At 37.2% G+C, this 17173-nt stretch overlaps 1 protein-coding gene across 1 annotated transcript in view; it reads left to right on the forward strand.

The window, feature by feature from the left end:
• Positions 1-17173, forward strand: part of PCCA (propionyl-CoA carboxylase subunit alpha) — a 354456-nt gene that overhangs the window by 160261 nt on the left and 177022 nt on the right. Inside the window, exons 13-14 of the mRNA XM_060128689.1 lie at positions 13608-13751; positions 15073-15147. Of these exons, the coding sequence (XP_059984672.1) occupies positions 13608-13751; positions 15073-15147 (219 nt within the window). The remainder of the gene's footprint in view (positions 1-13607; positions 13752-15072; positions 15148-17173) is intronic.

Below are 17173 nucleotides of genomic sequence, written 5' to 3' on the forward strand. Positions count from 1 at the left end.
AGCATGCCTGAGCAAAGGGAACAGTGACACCCCACCTCCCAGCAGCAACCTAACCCGTCTGCTAGGTGGGCCCTGGTGCACCTTTTCCCCTTCGTCTCTGGAACTGGTGACACCGTAAGCATAACTGTGTCCTATCTCAGTGTAGCAGAGGCGCATGGAGTCAAAAAGAATTGAAAAGGCCTCGCAAGCTAACGTGGAAAACGGGTGGTTTGGAAAAACTGACTCTTCAATCTCCGATTTAAAACTGTTAGGCAGAAGAGCTGGAGAGCTCTGGGAGTAAGATGCTGCCTAGCAGAAATAACTCTTGTTCTAGCCAGCGTATATTTGATGGGAAGAAAATAACTTTTGAGTGCTGCAAAGACAAAGGTGGAGGTGGGGCATGAGCAGCTCTAGGAAACACAAGAGATTAAAAAATCTGAACAAATGAGATCAAAAAAAAAAGTAAACACAAATACGGACAATACACCTACACACTCGGCTTGACGAAACCCTCACTCATGAGCACGTTATACACTCACACACTAATCATGGTCAGGCAGATGCCCAAAGGAGGGCAAATCCGAACATCTGCTCTCTTTGGAATTTTCATGGCAAACTGAGTTTAGGCAAAAGTGAAGACCTCCTGGGTCTAAACTCAGAAGGCAGCCTTTGCTCCCCATTGTAGCCAGTGTTGCTCCTATATTTGTCTGAGCCCTTCCCAACTATCTGGGCACTAGAATTTATTCTTCATATTCCTGGAGTTTAAATCACTGCTAGATATTATCTGATCTAACTTCACCCGTAATGGAAGCACCTCCCTTTTGGCTCTATATTCCCCTGTTCTTTTAGGAAAAAACATCCCTAGACAGTGATAGTTAGAGGGTGTTTAGGAGTTGGAAAGTAGGAAGAGAGTAATATAAATACAGTAAGGAAATACCTTACTGTTTGCCTTTTATCATGACAGAATATCTTTATCTTGTTTAAGTTGTTTAATCTTAAATTCCACCTTGACTCATATCATGTTGCATCTCCTACTTTTTTTTATTAAAAATTTTTTTTTGAATTTTATTTTATTTATTTTTCTTATTTTTTTTTGTGGTACACGTGCCTCTCACTGCTGTGGCCTCTCCCGTTGCGGAGCACAGGCTCCAGATGCACGGGCTCAGTGGCCATGGCTCACGGGCCCAGCCATCTCCGCGGCATGTGAGATCTTCCCCGACTGGGGCACGAACCCGTGTCCCCTGCATCAGCAGGTGGACTCTCAACCACTCTCAGCCACCAGGGAAGCCCTATTTTATTTTTTTATACAGCAGGTTCTTATTAGTTATCTATTTTATACATATTAGTATATATATGTGAATCCCAGTTAAAATTTTTTTTGACTATATTTTTTATTAAAAATTTTTTAAAAACTTGAAGTGTAGCTGATTTACCATGTCATGTTAGTTTCAGATGTACAGCACAGTGATTCAGTTTTTTATTTATATATGTGTATATATATATACATGTTTTTTTCAGATTCTTTTCCTTATAGATTATTACAAAATATTGAGTATAGTTCTCTGTGCTGTACAGTAGGTCCTTGTACTTTACCTGTTTTATATATAGTAGTGTATATATGTTAATTCCATTCTCCTGATTTATCCCTCCTCGCCTTCCCCTTTGGTAACCATAAGTTTGTTTTCTATGTCTGTGTCCTGCTTCTTTTTGTTTTATTTGCCTGTTCTGTATCACTTGCTTTAATTGTTCTATAAGTTTTTTTTGAAAAACCCAGTCTGACACTCTTTCTTTTAGTATGAAATTTTAGTCCTTCTGACTTTAAATACTTGATTTTATCATCTTTACTTGTGTTTTATAAATAATATTCCAGTTTTTTTCTTTTTTCTATTTGTTGCTTGAATTAAATTGCTAATTATTCCTGTTGCTTCCTATTGATAAGTTGTAGATATTCTGTCCTTTAAAATTGTATTTATGTTCATCCTCCTTTTCAGTTAGACCTTTTCTCCATTAGTATTTGTAAAGATGATATAACTGGTTCTCTCCACTTTCCAGCAGTAAAGAGTCTCTGAGATAATTTAATGGTTCTAGGCTATGTGTTACTTTCCCTTGTAGTTTTATCTATTCTGTTTCCAGAGTCCCTTTAGCTTCTAGGTACACACCCCTAGGCATGTCTCATTTACTGTAGCTTCTCTGTCTTTCTCCTTTTTTAAGATTTCTGCCCTAGTTCATTTGTTTGTTTAGGAAGTTTTTTCATATAATTTCCTCAGCTGGAGTATGTGAATGATATGCTCTGAAATACCCCATCCTCAAGTATATTTCTTTAGCTGTGAAAGAGGAATGATATTTTGATTGAGTATAGGATTTTTGAGTTTCTGTTCTAGTCTTTTGTAGTTTTTACATTCTCCTGTGTTCTAGCTTCTAGTGTTAAGTCTGATGTCATTCTGATTTGTCTTCCATTATAGGTAACGTATTCTTGTTGTCTGAAAGGTGACCCAACTTTTTCTTAAATATTGGAATTCAGGAATTTTTTTTTCTTCTTCACATGACTAGGTATATGTTTATATCCATCAACTCTGCCTTTTGCTCCATGTGCCCTTTTCAGTTGTACAGATTCAAGTGTCTCTTTATTTCAGGGGAAATTTCTTCTGGTGACTATTTCCTCTCCTCATTTGTTAGTTTTCTCCTTTGGTGACTCCTGTTATTTGCAGGTTAGGTATTCTGGACAAGCCCTCTAGGGCTCATATCTTTTCCCTCATGATTACTCTCAGTTTGTATTTGTGCTCTGTTTCTTTCTTTCTTTTTTTTTTTTTTTTGCGGTACGCGGGCCTCTCACTGTTGTGGCCTCTCCCGTTGCGGAGCACAGGCTCCAGACACGCAGGCTCAGCGGCCATGGCTCACGGGCCCAGCCACTCCGCGGCATGTGGGATCCTCCCGGACTGGGGCTCAAACCCGTGTCCCTTGCATCGGCAGGCGGACTCTCAACCACTGCGCCACCAGGGAAGCCCTGTGTTCTGTTTCTTGATATCATTTCTTTATGTTCTCCTTCCAGGCTACTAATTCAGGTTCAAACAGTGATCATCTTCTAAGTAATTGACTGAATTGCATAATTGGGAAATTGTTATTTTATCCCAGAAAGTCTGATTGCGTATAGGGGTGTGTGTGTGCTTATATTGCTACTTTCGAAGTTTCTAAGTGCCCTTACTGTTTTTTGGATAAATTTTTTTTTCTGTCCCTCAGCTGCTCTATTTCACTTGACATATGTGATCGTTATTCCAAATGTTTATCCTTTCTCAGTTGGGTACACCCTCTACTGTGGTTGTCTTGGGTGCTCAGTACTGACTTCTCTTTGATGTAACGTTCTAGGGGTAGTGTTCTTCAAGTGGTTGCAGACAGAACCATATCTACTCCTGAGGACAGCAAGAGCATATGTCTCCTAGCATTCCCCTTGTCTCAAGGACAGAATCCAGCTATCGTTTATTGACTCAGACTCTTTGGTGAAGAGACCAGGGACTCTTCTGGAGCCTTTATTGAGTTTCTCTCCAGGGTCCGTGGATGTCTGCAGGCCAAGCTGTCTCCATGACCAGTGCCTTTCTCATTCTTCCCTAGCGGTCTCTGAAGCTAGTCTCTCAGTGTTGCCCAGCCCACGAGAGAGAAGAGCCTATTACCTGTTGTTGGCTGTCACTTTGCCCCAAATCTTTGCACTTCACGTATCCTCAGCAGCTCCCTAAGTCTGGGGAGATAGAGACTGTGGGGAGGGAGTGAGCCATGTTGGAATTGCCATCTTCCCAAAGCAGAAGCTTCTAACCTGGGTTATCTGAACTCTTTAATGAGTTGTAGGGGAGTCTGTGGACCCTCTGAAATTGGATCCACACTTTTCTAGGGAGAGATTTGGTGAGGTTCTAGACCCTAGAATGGTTCAGAACAATTGTAGTAGACTAATGGGGAACTCATTTAATCATTTTTTCCGTAAATTGCAAACATCCACTATTTTCACTTAGTACAAGTAAATCCTAACTCTGCTCCTTCCTAACTGTGTGTCTGTAAGCAAGTTCCTTAGCTTCTCTATACTTTATTTCCCTCATCTGTAAAGTGACAGTAATATAGCACTGACTTTATAGGATTGTGAGCATTAAGTGAATTAATACATTTAAATACTCAGAATAGTGCCTGGTTTATACCAAGCACTCATTCTTCTTCCTCACTGTAAGAATCTTACCAGTAATATCCTGCATGCTATGTTTGTTAAACATTGGTTAACACGTTTATTTATCTATCTATCTATTTATTTATTTATTTATTTATTTATTTATTTATTTATGTTTGGCTGTGTTGGGTCTTCGTTGCTGCATGCGGGCTTTCTGGAGTTGCACCGAGCAGGGGCTACTCTTCTTTGCACTGCGTGGGCTTCTCTTGCTGCGGAGCATGGGCTCTAGGTGCATAGGCTTCAGCACTTGTGGCACGCGGGGTCAGTAGTTGTGGCTTGTGGGCTCTAGAGCTCAGGCTCAGTAGTTGTGGCGCAGGGGCTTAGTTGCTCTGCAGCATGTGGGATCTTCCCAGACCGGGGCTCGAACCCATGTCCCCTGCATTGGGAGGTGGATTCTTAACCACTGTGCCACCAGGGAAGTCCCAACACGTTTACTATTACTGTTGTCATTATAATTAATAAACCCTGTCAGCAGTCATTGTTTTTCAGATGGCAAACTGAGCCACAAATTAATAATAACTTTCTCTTATTAATCTTTTGTCAGTTGACTGAAAAGTTATTGTTACAAATGAACAAACATAGTGGAAATACTGCTTTGAAAGAAGCCTTTTCATTGTAAAGGTGTTTGTGTAAGAGGCTAGGAGAAAAATGGATGTGGAACTCTTTCTTCTAAAAATGAACTGATAAAAGTGTTACATTGATAAACTATTTCTGCTTAGGCCTTTGTGCTAAGATTAATATTAGGACCTTGAATATACCGTTCCAAATTGTGTGTGTGTATAATTGTTAATTTCCAAATCTAGGCAATTTTTAGATGTTATCTTTTTGGAAAAGCAGTCTTTTTATAGTCTACAAAGATCGAAAAACCTAGAAAACTCCCAAATAGAAAGGAGTAAGGTCTTAAAGTCATTAAATGCCCAGATGTGGTCTGCTGGCTATTCCACCATTTTGAGAACAGAGAGCTAAATTGTACCCCTTTTGTTAGACCTTAGTCAGTGGCTTATACTGATTGCTACAGTGGAGGAGGAATCTACCTGTGCTGTGGAAGAAAAGTACAACAGAACTGTTGAAATTCTGCGGAGGCTGCATATCCCCACATCCAACCAGAGCTTCCGTTGGAGAGTTCTGTATCGTATGGAACCTTACATTCCAGGAGGGCTTTAGAAACACTTTTTTAGCATCTTGATTCTTATCCTTTGCTGTTTCTTTTATTAAAAGAATAAAAATTATTGCAACATAAATTCTGATTTCTGAGAATGGACTGTAACTGAACAAATATCATATTCTAATTTCAGAGCAGTTTTAAATTTAAAAACTACTAAAAGAGTTTGGTCTTTTATGAATTGGGCTGTTTGACTGAAAGAATAATTGGTGGAAATAAGAGAAATTATAGGGAAATGGATTTGTAATTAATTTGTAAAATTCCATTCTTGCCAGAAGTGATATTTTAGATCTGGACAGAAGTTGACTTTTTTTTTTTTTTTTTTTGCGGTACGTGGGCCTCTCACTGTTGTGGCCTCTCCCATTGCGGAGCCTCCGGACGTGCCGGCTCAGCAGCCATGGCTCACGGACCTAGCCGCTCCACGGCATGTGGGATCTTCCTGGACCGGGGCACGAACCCGTGTCCCCTGCATCGGCAGGCGTACTCTTAACCACTGCGCCACCAGGGAAGCCCAGAAGTTGACATTTTGATTATATTTAAAGTCATAGAGGCCAGGATTATCAGACTGGCTAGAGTTAGCCAGAACTGGGATGTTCTGGGATACTTGAAGTTACTCTCCTAGGAAACTGAGAGTATAACGAAGGGCATGTTATACTTTCACTTAATGTTTATTGAGTCTTTTTAGAAAGTTGAAGGAAAGACGTTTTTGTTATATGGATATGAATAGTTAAACTTGTCAGGCATTTTTCATTAGTTTTTTGTTTTAAAGCATTTTATAAACTATTTTGGTGTCTTTGAGTTGTGGATTGTTACCTAGATTTTAACTTTTCAAATTTGTTCCTGTATTAGTTTTCTAGGGCTATCATGACAAGTTACCACAGAGTGGATGGCTTAAGCAACATTTATTTTCTTACACTTCTGGAGGCAGAAGTCTAAAATCGAGGTGTTGGCAGGATGAGTTTCTTCTGGAGGCCTTTCTCTTTGGCCTGCAGATGGACGTCGTCTTCTTGTGTCTTCACATGGTCTTTTTTTCTGTGCTGTGTGTTGTCTGTGTCCTAATCTCTTCTTATAAGGGCATCAGTCATGTTGGGTTAGGGCCCACCCTCATGACCTTATTTTAACTTAATTGCCTCTTTAAAGACCGTGTCTCCAAACACAGTCATATTCTGAGGTACTAAGGGTTAGGACTTAAAGATATGAATTGGGCAGAGGAGATGCAGTTCAGCGCCTAAACAGTTCTCTTATCCTTTCTTCATCTGACTATTTGTGTTGGGGTCAACAGGAAAGCTCTGTAATAGAAACTGTTCAGTTTTCACTGCCACCCTTGAATATAGGCATTATTTTCAAGGTGAGTTTACAGGGATGGTGTGTTGGGGCCTATTTCCCAACATGCTTTTTATCTTTAAGCCCTGTGGATCAAAATCTAATAACTTTAGATCTTTATTTTGAAACCCTGTATTCTCAGGAGGTAGAGTTTCAGAATTTTAATAGGTATATGTTAGATTCTGTTCTGGACAAAGACTCTCTCTGAACTGAAAGAGCAAAACCAAAAATAATGACATCAGTTGTCCTTTCAGGCCAGAATAACAACAAACGAAAAAGACCTATTATGCCAAATACCATTATGAAGCCCGATTTTATATAACAGGACAGTTTCCTCACATTTCAACAGGTAATCATACCTGTACTGCTTTGCTGAGTTGAATTTAAAAAGTTCTGCTTACAAAAAATGGCTTTCACAAACTAAGTCTTTGTAATATCTTGTTTAGACATATTTAATAAAGAAGTTACTTTAAATTATGTTAATTTAAAATAACATTATTTGAATATTAGAAAATTCTTAATATTTACTTACCTTATACCCCTTGTGAGTATCTCTTGTACCTTGTCCGTAAAATGACAGTGGAATAGGGAACAAGTTTGTGCATTTGGAGGGATTTGGTAAATTTCAGTGCCACAGAGATGTTAGTTATGGTATGTACATGGGTCTTCTGCTTTTAGGGGCAGCTTCTGCTTTGACTAAGCATTTGGGCCTCCACGTACCACCTGGAAAACAATTACCCTCCATTCAAGGAACTTTGAATACTTTTTATCACCCTCCTTCTCTGTAGTGGCCAAGGTAACACATAATTTCATTGATCTGACTTCTCTCCACACTTTTTGGAACTTTCTCCTCTTTTAAACTTGCCTCAGTGTTAATTTTCATTTGAAGTTAACTTTAGTGTGTAATTAAAATTTGCCTGAATCATCTTCTCCTCGAGGAATACTTGCCTGTTATCTAGTTACCCATTCTTAAAATCTTTAGAATTATTAGGTCATCAACACAATAAAGTATTTAGAAGTTTAAGTTAGAGAAAACATTATTGAACAAATTATCTGTTGTTGATTATTTTTATTTAGCACAATGAGAGGGTTCTGATTGAAGAGAAAATAATGTTGATCAAGTCAGATATCTTTATTTTAATAATGTTTTGTAATATAAAAACAAAAATTCTAGTGACATTGCTTTAATTTTTATTAATTTTTATTTTGGAGTTATTTCAGATGTCCAGAAAAACTGCAAAACATTACAAAGAATTTCTGAACACCCTTTACTAACATTTACATTTGCTTTATCCTTGTATCTATATCTGCATCTTTCTTTCTCTGTATCTATCTTCTTTACCTGAAACATTTCAGAGTAAATTGCAGGCCTGGTGCCTCTTTACCCCTAAATATGTATTTCCTAAAAACAAGAAAATTCTTTTACATTACCACAGTACCATTATCAACATCAGAATATTAACATTGACATATTACTATCATCCAGTCTACAGATCATATTCACATTTCACCACTTGTTCACTATTGTCTTTTATAGTAAAATACAGCATTTTTCTGGTTCAGGATCCTATGTTACATTTACTTGCCATGCCTCTTTAGTCTCTCTCCATCTGGAACAGTTCCTTAGTCTTTCTTTTGTTTTTTTGGTCAAGTATGGTCTTTACATTGTTTTATGAGCACAGGCCATTTATTTTCTAGAGTGTCCTGCATTTTGCATTTGTCTTTTTTCTCTTGGTTATATTCAGGCTTTGCATTTTTGGCAAGAATACTACAGAAATGCTATTGTTCTTTCCTGAGCACCATATAGGAGGCATGCGATGTCTGTTTATCCCATTACTGGTAATGTTGGCTTCGTTAATGTGGCATCTCTTACGAACTTATGGTTACCAAGCGGGGAAGGGGTGGGTGGGATGAATTAGGAGACTGAGATTGACATGTATACACTATTATGTGTAAAATAGATAACTAATGAGAACCTACTGTGTAGCACAGTGAACTCTACTCAGTGCTCTGTGGTGACCTAAATGGAAAGGAAATCTAAAAAAGAGTAGATAATATGTATACGTATAACTGATTCACTTTCCTGCACAGCAGAAAAAATAACCCAACATTGTAAGGCAACTAAACTCCAATTTAAAAAAAAAGGTGGCATCTCTTGCATTTCCCCACCGTAGTGTTGGTGTTTCTCCCCTTGTCATTAATGAAGGTATCTTATAGGGAGATACTTTGAGACTCTGGACATATCTCATTCTCTCCTTCATTAGTTTTAGATACTTCCTAGTTTGTATTTAAGGAGGAATAAGGCTAAAGACTACAGTGGCAGTGGCAGAATTTACGATTATAACTTTTAGAATCAGAAGGTAGATAATGACAACACAATGCCAGAAAGATTTAGCTTTTCTAAATTTATTACTATTGAAATTTGATACGTCAAGAACTCAGGTGAAGCAAAACCTAGTTTACCTCACCATTGCATTTGATAAGCTCAGTTATTTATTTTTTTGAGAAATACATTTGAAGCAACAAATTAGTAAGAGTGGCAAGAGGTCTACATAAACACTGACAATAGTGACAGTTTGATGGTGACTAAGAAGACTAAATTAAAATAGCAAATAGATCTATAAAAAGCTGGCTGACTGTGACCATCTAATGTAGGTGGGTGTATAGAACTATACATACTCATTCTAGATCTTGAGTGTGATTATGTATCATAATAAGGCATTTGATGATTGTAGTTGTTTGTATCTGTTTGAACAAAAGATTCATGGCGAGATAGGGGCATTGCCAGTACAAACTGATTTATAAGTTACTAATAGAACCTGCAGAGTAGCACTGACTTGATGAATATATCCCATTCAATAATTTGCCTTTGAGGATTCAGAAATTCTAACTTGGATGGGCTTACTCTTTTTTTGGCTTGTATGTGTATGTATTCTCTCTCTCTCTCTTTCTCTCTCTCTCTATGGCTAGGTATTACTTTTGCTGACTAAATCACAAGATTTATATACTCGAATGTCAGTATATTCATCTCTAATGCACAATCATACTATCTGGTGGATCCCTCATTCATATGTTTCCTGGAACTAGCACACATTTCTGTTGAATAGGGAAATCATGTATGAAGACCAAAAATTTGTTTGGTGAGCACAGAGTCACATAAGGGAATTGAGTTTTGTACCTTTAGAAAAGGCATTGTTTCTAAGCGTGTGTTCTATGGAAGTCTTAGTCCATAAAGATAGTCTGCAAAAGAAGGTGTGTGGTGACATAAGTGCTGTACAGTCTCCTCCTAGAGTCCTGAGGCATATTCACAGATTAGTGGGTCTGAGGAGTCTTTTCTTAAATAAGCCTGTTTAACTTCAGGTAACTCAGTGTTTCCCAGAGAGAAGTCACTCAGAAACCTTGTCCCCCACCCCTTCCCCCACATACTAGCCCTCAGAATAGATGTTTATTAGCATCATACTTTCAGAGGTCGTTTTTTCTTCTAGGTTCGACAAGGTAAACTTGTTGGCTTACCAGAGGCCAATCTTTTTTTTTCTTTTTATAACCTTTTCTTCCAGTTAGCCACCTTTACTTTCCATTGATCTTACCTCCCTCCCTTCCTTTCTCCTTTCCTTTTCTTTCTTTCTTTTTTTCATAGTTCACTAGTTTCATTTTCTGTGGATAAACAAGGGAAACATTTGGAATATCTGAGGATAAATAAGGGACAGCAGGCTGTGTGCTCAGAGAGTTCATAGTCATTTTTTTATATCTCTGCATTTCAGAAACTTCCAGGCCTTTCATTCTTCTTCCTGGGTTGACTTTTGGGCCTCAAAGTCCTGCAGGGGTAGGTTCTCCAGGCAAGAACAGGGTATCTCTGGCCTTTTGTCTTTAAACACTAGATTTTTATTCAAGGGCTAGAGGATAGTATTTTAATGATATTTAAAAATCATTCATTGATTTATATTTTGGCCTGTCAGCCATTTTGTCTCTTTGTAACCTCTGCTCTTATCTCTTAAGTGTTGAGTTTAACTTGCACAGGGAAATTATGCCTAAATTCTCAGGGATGGGGGATAGACACGGTTATTTAGTCAGTGTTACATTTACAAGATTCCTGATGATAATAATAATACAGGGTCTAAAGGAAATGTTTCACACATCCTGTTAAATAACTTCAGAGTTCTATTAAAATGTATTTAGAAAGATTTCTTTCAAAAATGTTTAAAATTGTTTCACTTTAAAAAGACATATTACTGTTACCTGAAAAATTCAGGTACGTCAGACTATTTTGTATACTTTAACAATACTTGAACCTAAGTGGATATTTTTTAAAAAATTCTTTAATGATTTTGCCTTTAGCAGCTAGTTATTATTTTAGTTATCTACTTACTTTATTTTGAAATACTTGAAGCTCACTAATTAAGACTGTAAAATGTTGTTACTTTTATGTAACTCTAAGTTGGATTAAAGTGAGTCCATTTTTAGATTCTATTCAATACAGGTCTAATAAACTTTTCTTTCCTACATATTATAGGGAGGTCTTCTAAGGTGAAACAGAGTCTTACAATGAATTTTTGACTGACCAAATCTTTAGACTTTGTAATAATGTATTTTGTAAAAGACAGCAGCTCATAATTATATAGCTGTTTATGTTAACTACGTTCTTTCATATACATTTTTCCACGAGGAAGAACAGGAAGGTCATATCGCCTCTGGAGTGACATAAATTCCAACCCTGCCTCTACCACTTACTATAGGTGTGACTCTGGATTTGCTGCTCCTTCATTCAATGTATATTTATCTGTCTACTATATAGCGTGTACTTTTCTGGGCACTAGATGCAGAAGAATGAAACTAAATCATTCTCTGAGCTTTTAAAAATGTTTTCTCACTTAACAAAGATATGTGGATAGTACTGATATAGAGCCCTTGGGCACATAGTATGTTCAGCTCTTGAATAGTTATGGTGGTAAGATGCTTTCTTACATGAAATTTGTTTCTAGCACTAATAGAGGGGCTTTACAATCGTTCCTTTCTTATTATATTTATCATATAGAATCTTGTTTCTTGGGACTTCCCTGGTGGCGCAGTGGTTAAGAATCTGTCTGCCAATGCAGGGGACATGGGTTCGAGCCCTGGTCTGGGAAGATCCCACGTGCCGCTGAGCAGCTAAGCCCGTGCACCACAGCTACGGAGCCTGTGCTCTAGAGCCTGCAAGCCACAACTACTGAGCCCGCGTGCCACAACTACTGTAGCCTGTGCACCTAGAGCCCGTGCTCCACAACAAGAGAAGCCACTGCGATGAGAAGCCCGCACACCGCAACGAAGAGTAGCCCCTGCTCGCTGCAATGCAGCGAAAAAATAAATTAAATAAATAAATTAAAAAATCTTGTTTCTCTCAAAATCATAGTTTGCTTCCAAAAATATATTGATATATTCTAAACTATCTAATAAGATCTTTACTTAGTGTCACATTTATTTTACAAAGGGTCGATGCTTATTTTAGTGATGATTTGTCATTAAAATTATGTCAAAATGTCTTAAAATGTTGAAACTGTAAACAAACTCATAACACACACAGAGCTAATTATGGACCCCATCTGTTTATTTTTACAAAGCTTTTTTTTTTTTTTAAAGACCATGGCATTGTCTGCTTATGATAAGCTTCAAGATTATTATAATGACTAAGTCCTGTCCTTCAATTAGTGTAGTTGAAGATGGGAAGACAGTTCGTTTGTTCATTGACCTTTTCCTGTGTCAGAGTGTATGAAATATGACATGTCATGATAAAGACACTATTGTGAAGTGCATTTAGAACATGCGTAATTTTTATGAGAAAAGAAATTGGTATCAAAGCAGCAGATGTGGCCAAAGTTTAATATAAATTTTCAAAACATATTCAAGGTTTTACATGACAGACAGATTATCTACTCTTTACCAGTGCCAAAGTGGCTTTATTTTAGCTCAGTTAAGTTTAGGATCTTGTAAGCAGTCGATCAGATTTATAAGGAAGTGTATGTCTGTTAGTATTCCTGTATGTCTCTGCATGTTTTTGTATATGTGTATCCCGTGTGGTAGTGTGGAAGGCCAGGGATCCCCATGACAGCATCATCCAAAGTAGTTATCAGCAGTTTGCTGAGAGAGCAGTGATTTCACTGGCTCAGTTTTCTTACTGTGCATGCTAAGCACTCCCCACATAGGTCTGGAGGGAAAACAACCTGCAGGACCCATCTGCTCGTTTCTGCTATGCTGCCTTGATGTAAGAGTACGCTAGTCTGGTTGCTTGTCAGGACAGGTTAGTGAAAGCATGCAAGTGGGTGAAACTCAGGAGAGATTAGTGCTTTGGAAAATCATAAGCTGCCTCTATAGATGCCATGCTAAGTGTAGCAGAATAGGTTGATTATCAGCCACATTGAGGATTGTATCTAAATATGTAATTTCAGGTAAGAATTAGTTTCAAAATTAAAAGTGTTAAACGTTGTTGGACCACATCTAAATAAAAACTGGGAAAAGTAGTACAGATAGTTTACAAATAATTTTGGGGTGTCATTTTTCTTACCCAGCTTTGTACTATATGGTGTTGATTCTTTAATTTTATTCTCTTAGATCGTTTTAAAGTCAAATATGGGGACTTCCTTGGTGGTCCAGTGGGTAAGACCACCAATCCAGTGCGTTCCCAGTGCACGGGGCCCGGATTTGATCCCTGGTCTGGGAACTAGATCCTGCATGTGTGCCACAACTAAGAAGTATGCATGCCCCAACTGAAGGTCCCGCGTGCCACAACTAAGACCCAGTGCAGCTGAAAAATAAAATAAAATAAATTTTTTTTAAAATAGTCAAATATGATTGAATATTAAATATAATTAACCTCATTTTACCCAGAAATTATTGACATTGTTCTTGCTTATTTCTGTTTATTTACCTTTTCCTACAACTGTTGACTGGCACATCTTGGCCTTGCAGGTTGAGCATCCTGTCACAGAATGCATTACTGGCCTGGACCTAGTCCAAGAAATGATCCGTGTTGCCAAGGGTTACCCTCTCAGGCACAAACAAGCTGATATTCCCATCAATGGCTGGGCAGTTGAATGTCGGGTTTATGCCGAGGTAAAATGAATGATGTTGGGAGGAAGGATGGTGGTTGTGTCCTGAGTTATGGGACCACATATAGCTAAACAACAAGGTAAACTTAGGATTTTATACCTTGTGTCAAGGATTTGATTATGTAATCCAGAAATGAACCAGAAAAAAAGGTTAGATCATTTTAACGTAACTCAAAATAGTTTTAAAGGATTGCGTTTAATTAATTTTCATGTGTTTTTTCTGGTTGGAGGAATAGCTACTAATCAGTTTAAGGAGAAAGAAAGCATTAGTTAAATATTGTGCTTGAATGGACCATGGTTTTTGGTTTTGCTTATTTTCAAACCACATTCGAAATGAAACGGGGCATTTGTTTCTGTGTGTGTTTCTGTGTGTTTGTGTTTTAAAGAGCTACCTTAGTTACACATCAGTTGTTAATTCAGTGTTTAAATTTTTTCCAACAGTTTTTTCCCTAATAATTTTATCTCTTATGATTATGTAAAAATAACAACTAAAATTTAAATTGCAAAGCTTCAATTCATAGTTTTAATTATGGATTTAACTCAAAAACTCTCAGTTTAATACTTTAATATTATAATTAATCAGATAAAGCAGTCAGCATCTGAAAATGCTTTTTTCCAAATGGTTAAAACAAAAATGCAAGGAAGCATTTATACCATCTTTTACTTTTAGACATTGAAGCCTATCTGTAAAATAAAAAACAAATTAGTAGTATCTGTGTTTAAAAATTCTGGAAGTTTTTTTGAAATTTTTTTAAGGATCTTGAGAAATATCTATGGCTTGGTTATATTATATTTTAAGTGGTATTCTTTTCTTTCCTATTGTTATAACACTGAACTTACTATTTATTCTGATCTAAGATATTTACAAATGGAGCATATATCTAGTCGCACATGCAAAGTTACTTTTCAGGTCTTTGTTTGAAGAACTAAAATGCTCAAATTTTACCATATGTGTGCTGTTTTGAGAGTAAGAAAAACAAATATCTTTAGTGCACTACATTTGTTGTTCTGAACTTGAGTATGTTTTGATGTAGCTCCTAGGTTATTTTATTTTTGCCCAAGGCATTCTAAGAAGATTTATAGAAAGTTGGAATTTTACCAATTTCAATAAAGTATGATCAAGGTCAGGCTAAATTCTGGTTACAGTTCTGTTTGATTTTTAAATACATTTCTAAGTTGTCTAGCGTGAGGATAAGACAGTAATATTCTGAAATCTGTGATTTGGTAAATAGGCCTATAAATGCTTCTTCATTGTATAAATATTTAACCTTACTTGTGCTGATTTATATTTCAAAGACTGTGCTTCCTGTCCTTTGAACTTTCAGGACCCCTACAAGTCTTTTGGTTTACCGTCTATTGGGAGATTGTCTCAGTACCAAGAACCACTGCATCTACCTGGTGTAAGTCATTAAGCTGTAATATCAAGTGAGGGGTTAAAAATCTTGATTTATGTCACACTTTTATGTTAAAGCATGTCAACACCAAAGGGTGTAAATTGGATGACAAGTGAAATTCATGGGGAATCACAGTTTTTTGTTTTTTCATATTTTGTACTGTATGATGTTCAGGAAAGTCAGAATTCACCTAACAGTGGAAGTCTGGAGACATCTGACTTCTAAATAAATGATAGTTTACAGTGTTCCCAATTCTTCTGAAAATCGTAATGAAGAAGATTCATAGAATCCTAAGAATGGGAAATGACATTTCTGTGTTACAATTTAATCTTTTCAATAAATCTAATCCTGCTTCCCTGTATAGTCAGATGTCAAGAAATCAAGCACAAAATCAGCTCGTTAATCTACATGGATTAAGGAAAACAAAATGTACCTGTTTCTATTAAGTGTCAAAGACTTTAAGAAGTGCGTATTATGTACACCAGTTAAAGAAAAGTGAGCACTGTCCACTGTATTTGTACTTCTTCTGTGTTTAATAGCTGTTCTTTAAATAGTTTGTGTTGCATAAAAAGAACAAGGACATACCCTTCATCTTAATCAAGGTAATAAGTGCATATATATATGACATTATGTTAGCTAGTGGATGACAAGGCTGTACCATCTGTGAATATGATCATTCAGTTTGATTACTGGCATGAAGATGGTGAAAGATTACAGGAAGAATTCTAAATTTGAAGATGTTATTGGATATATGATTTATTTCACTTTTTAAATTGTTTTTGCCCATGTGCTTTCTAAAGGGACTTGACCCTTTCTAAGCTCAGAGACTCCATGCTGTGTTCAAAGCCTGAAGGCAGAAGAAAAACTGTAAAGATTTAACAGGCATTATGTGACGTTAAATAGCAGATGAGAAAACAAGTATCATAGGGACATATCTAAACACTTTTTTAATCAAACAAAAAAGTATTAAATAAGAATTCATAATGATTACTCTAGTTGTTAGAAGTTTTCACCATGTTGTAATAGCTAACAGGATGTCAAACATTTTGCCCTCGCAAGTTTTTGCAATTTGCAATTTTCAAACGTGAGACCTGTTGAAAGTACAAGTGATAATGGACAAACTGTACCCCCTACAGTCTTTGTCCCACCAAATCTTTCTTCAATTAATGCTGCAGCAGGAGCTTTATGTAATAACATTTGCAGTTGTGAGCCATCCATAGAAAGAAAAAACAATTAAAATGCCTTAAATGTTCTGCTTACTGCTGTTATTTGCTTGTGTGAATGTTGCATGTCAGCTAAATGGACCAAGGAATAGATAAAGTGATTGGGTGCGGGAGAGTGCACACTAAGCTTTGTCTATCATTATTGCTGGGAGCAATCAAATTGATGTCAGCAGGACAGTAGATGCGCTGACAGCTGTAATTATGTATCTCCATGGTGATCACTTTTGGCCTGTCATGGAGGCCCATGAGTCCCCTCCCTTGGAAGCATTTAATCAGATTGGGCTGTCACTTGTCAGGTAGACATGGCGGGCTGGGAGTTGTGCTGAGGGGGAGAGGTGAATCAAGAATGAAGGGTGGGAGCTGGCTGATAGTTTCACAGGGTCCACTGTGTGAAGAAAGACATTTAAATTATGCCCGAGGTTTCCGAACAGTGGTTTGAGACTCATACACAGGTGCTTGGGTGGTGGTGGTGGTAGTTTTTCTTCCTTGCCTTCTTAAACAAGATTAGTTTTAACTCAGGAGATCCTTTGCAGCTCTTAACCGTTTTTGATCACAGGAATACATACTTCAGAGTTAACTTCTGGTTTGTGTTTTTCACATTCTTCTCTAAGCCTCCTATTAGCTTATGTGGCAAAGATGAAGATTTTCTTATCTTTGATCACTGTATTTTGTAAATTTGTTATTTTCAGACTGCAATTTTTTTTCTGCTTAGAAATTTGGTTACAATTCCACTTGACTTCATTCTTAAAGCTTTTAGTGCAAAAGCTAAAATATATATTTTGGTATAGGCTTTGTTTCAGTGGAGGAAT

This window comes from Lagenorhynchus albirostris, chromosome 18 (genome assembly GCF_949774975.1).
Source record: "Lagenorhynchus albirostris chromosome 18, mLagAlb1.1, whole genome shotgun sequence".
Classification (NCBI taxonomy): Eukaryota; Metazoa; Chordata; class Mammalia; order Artiodactyla; family Delphinidae; genus Lagenorhynchus; species Lagenorhynchus albirostris.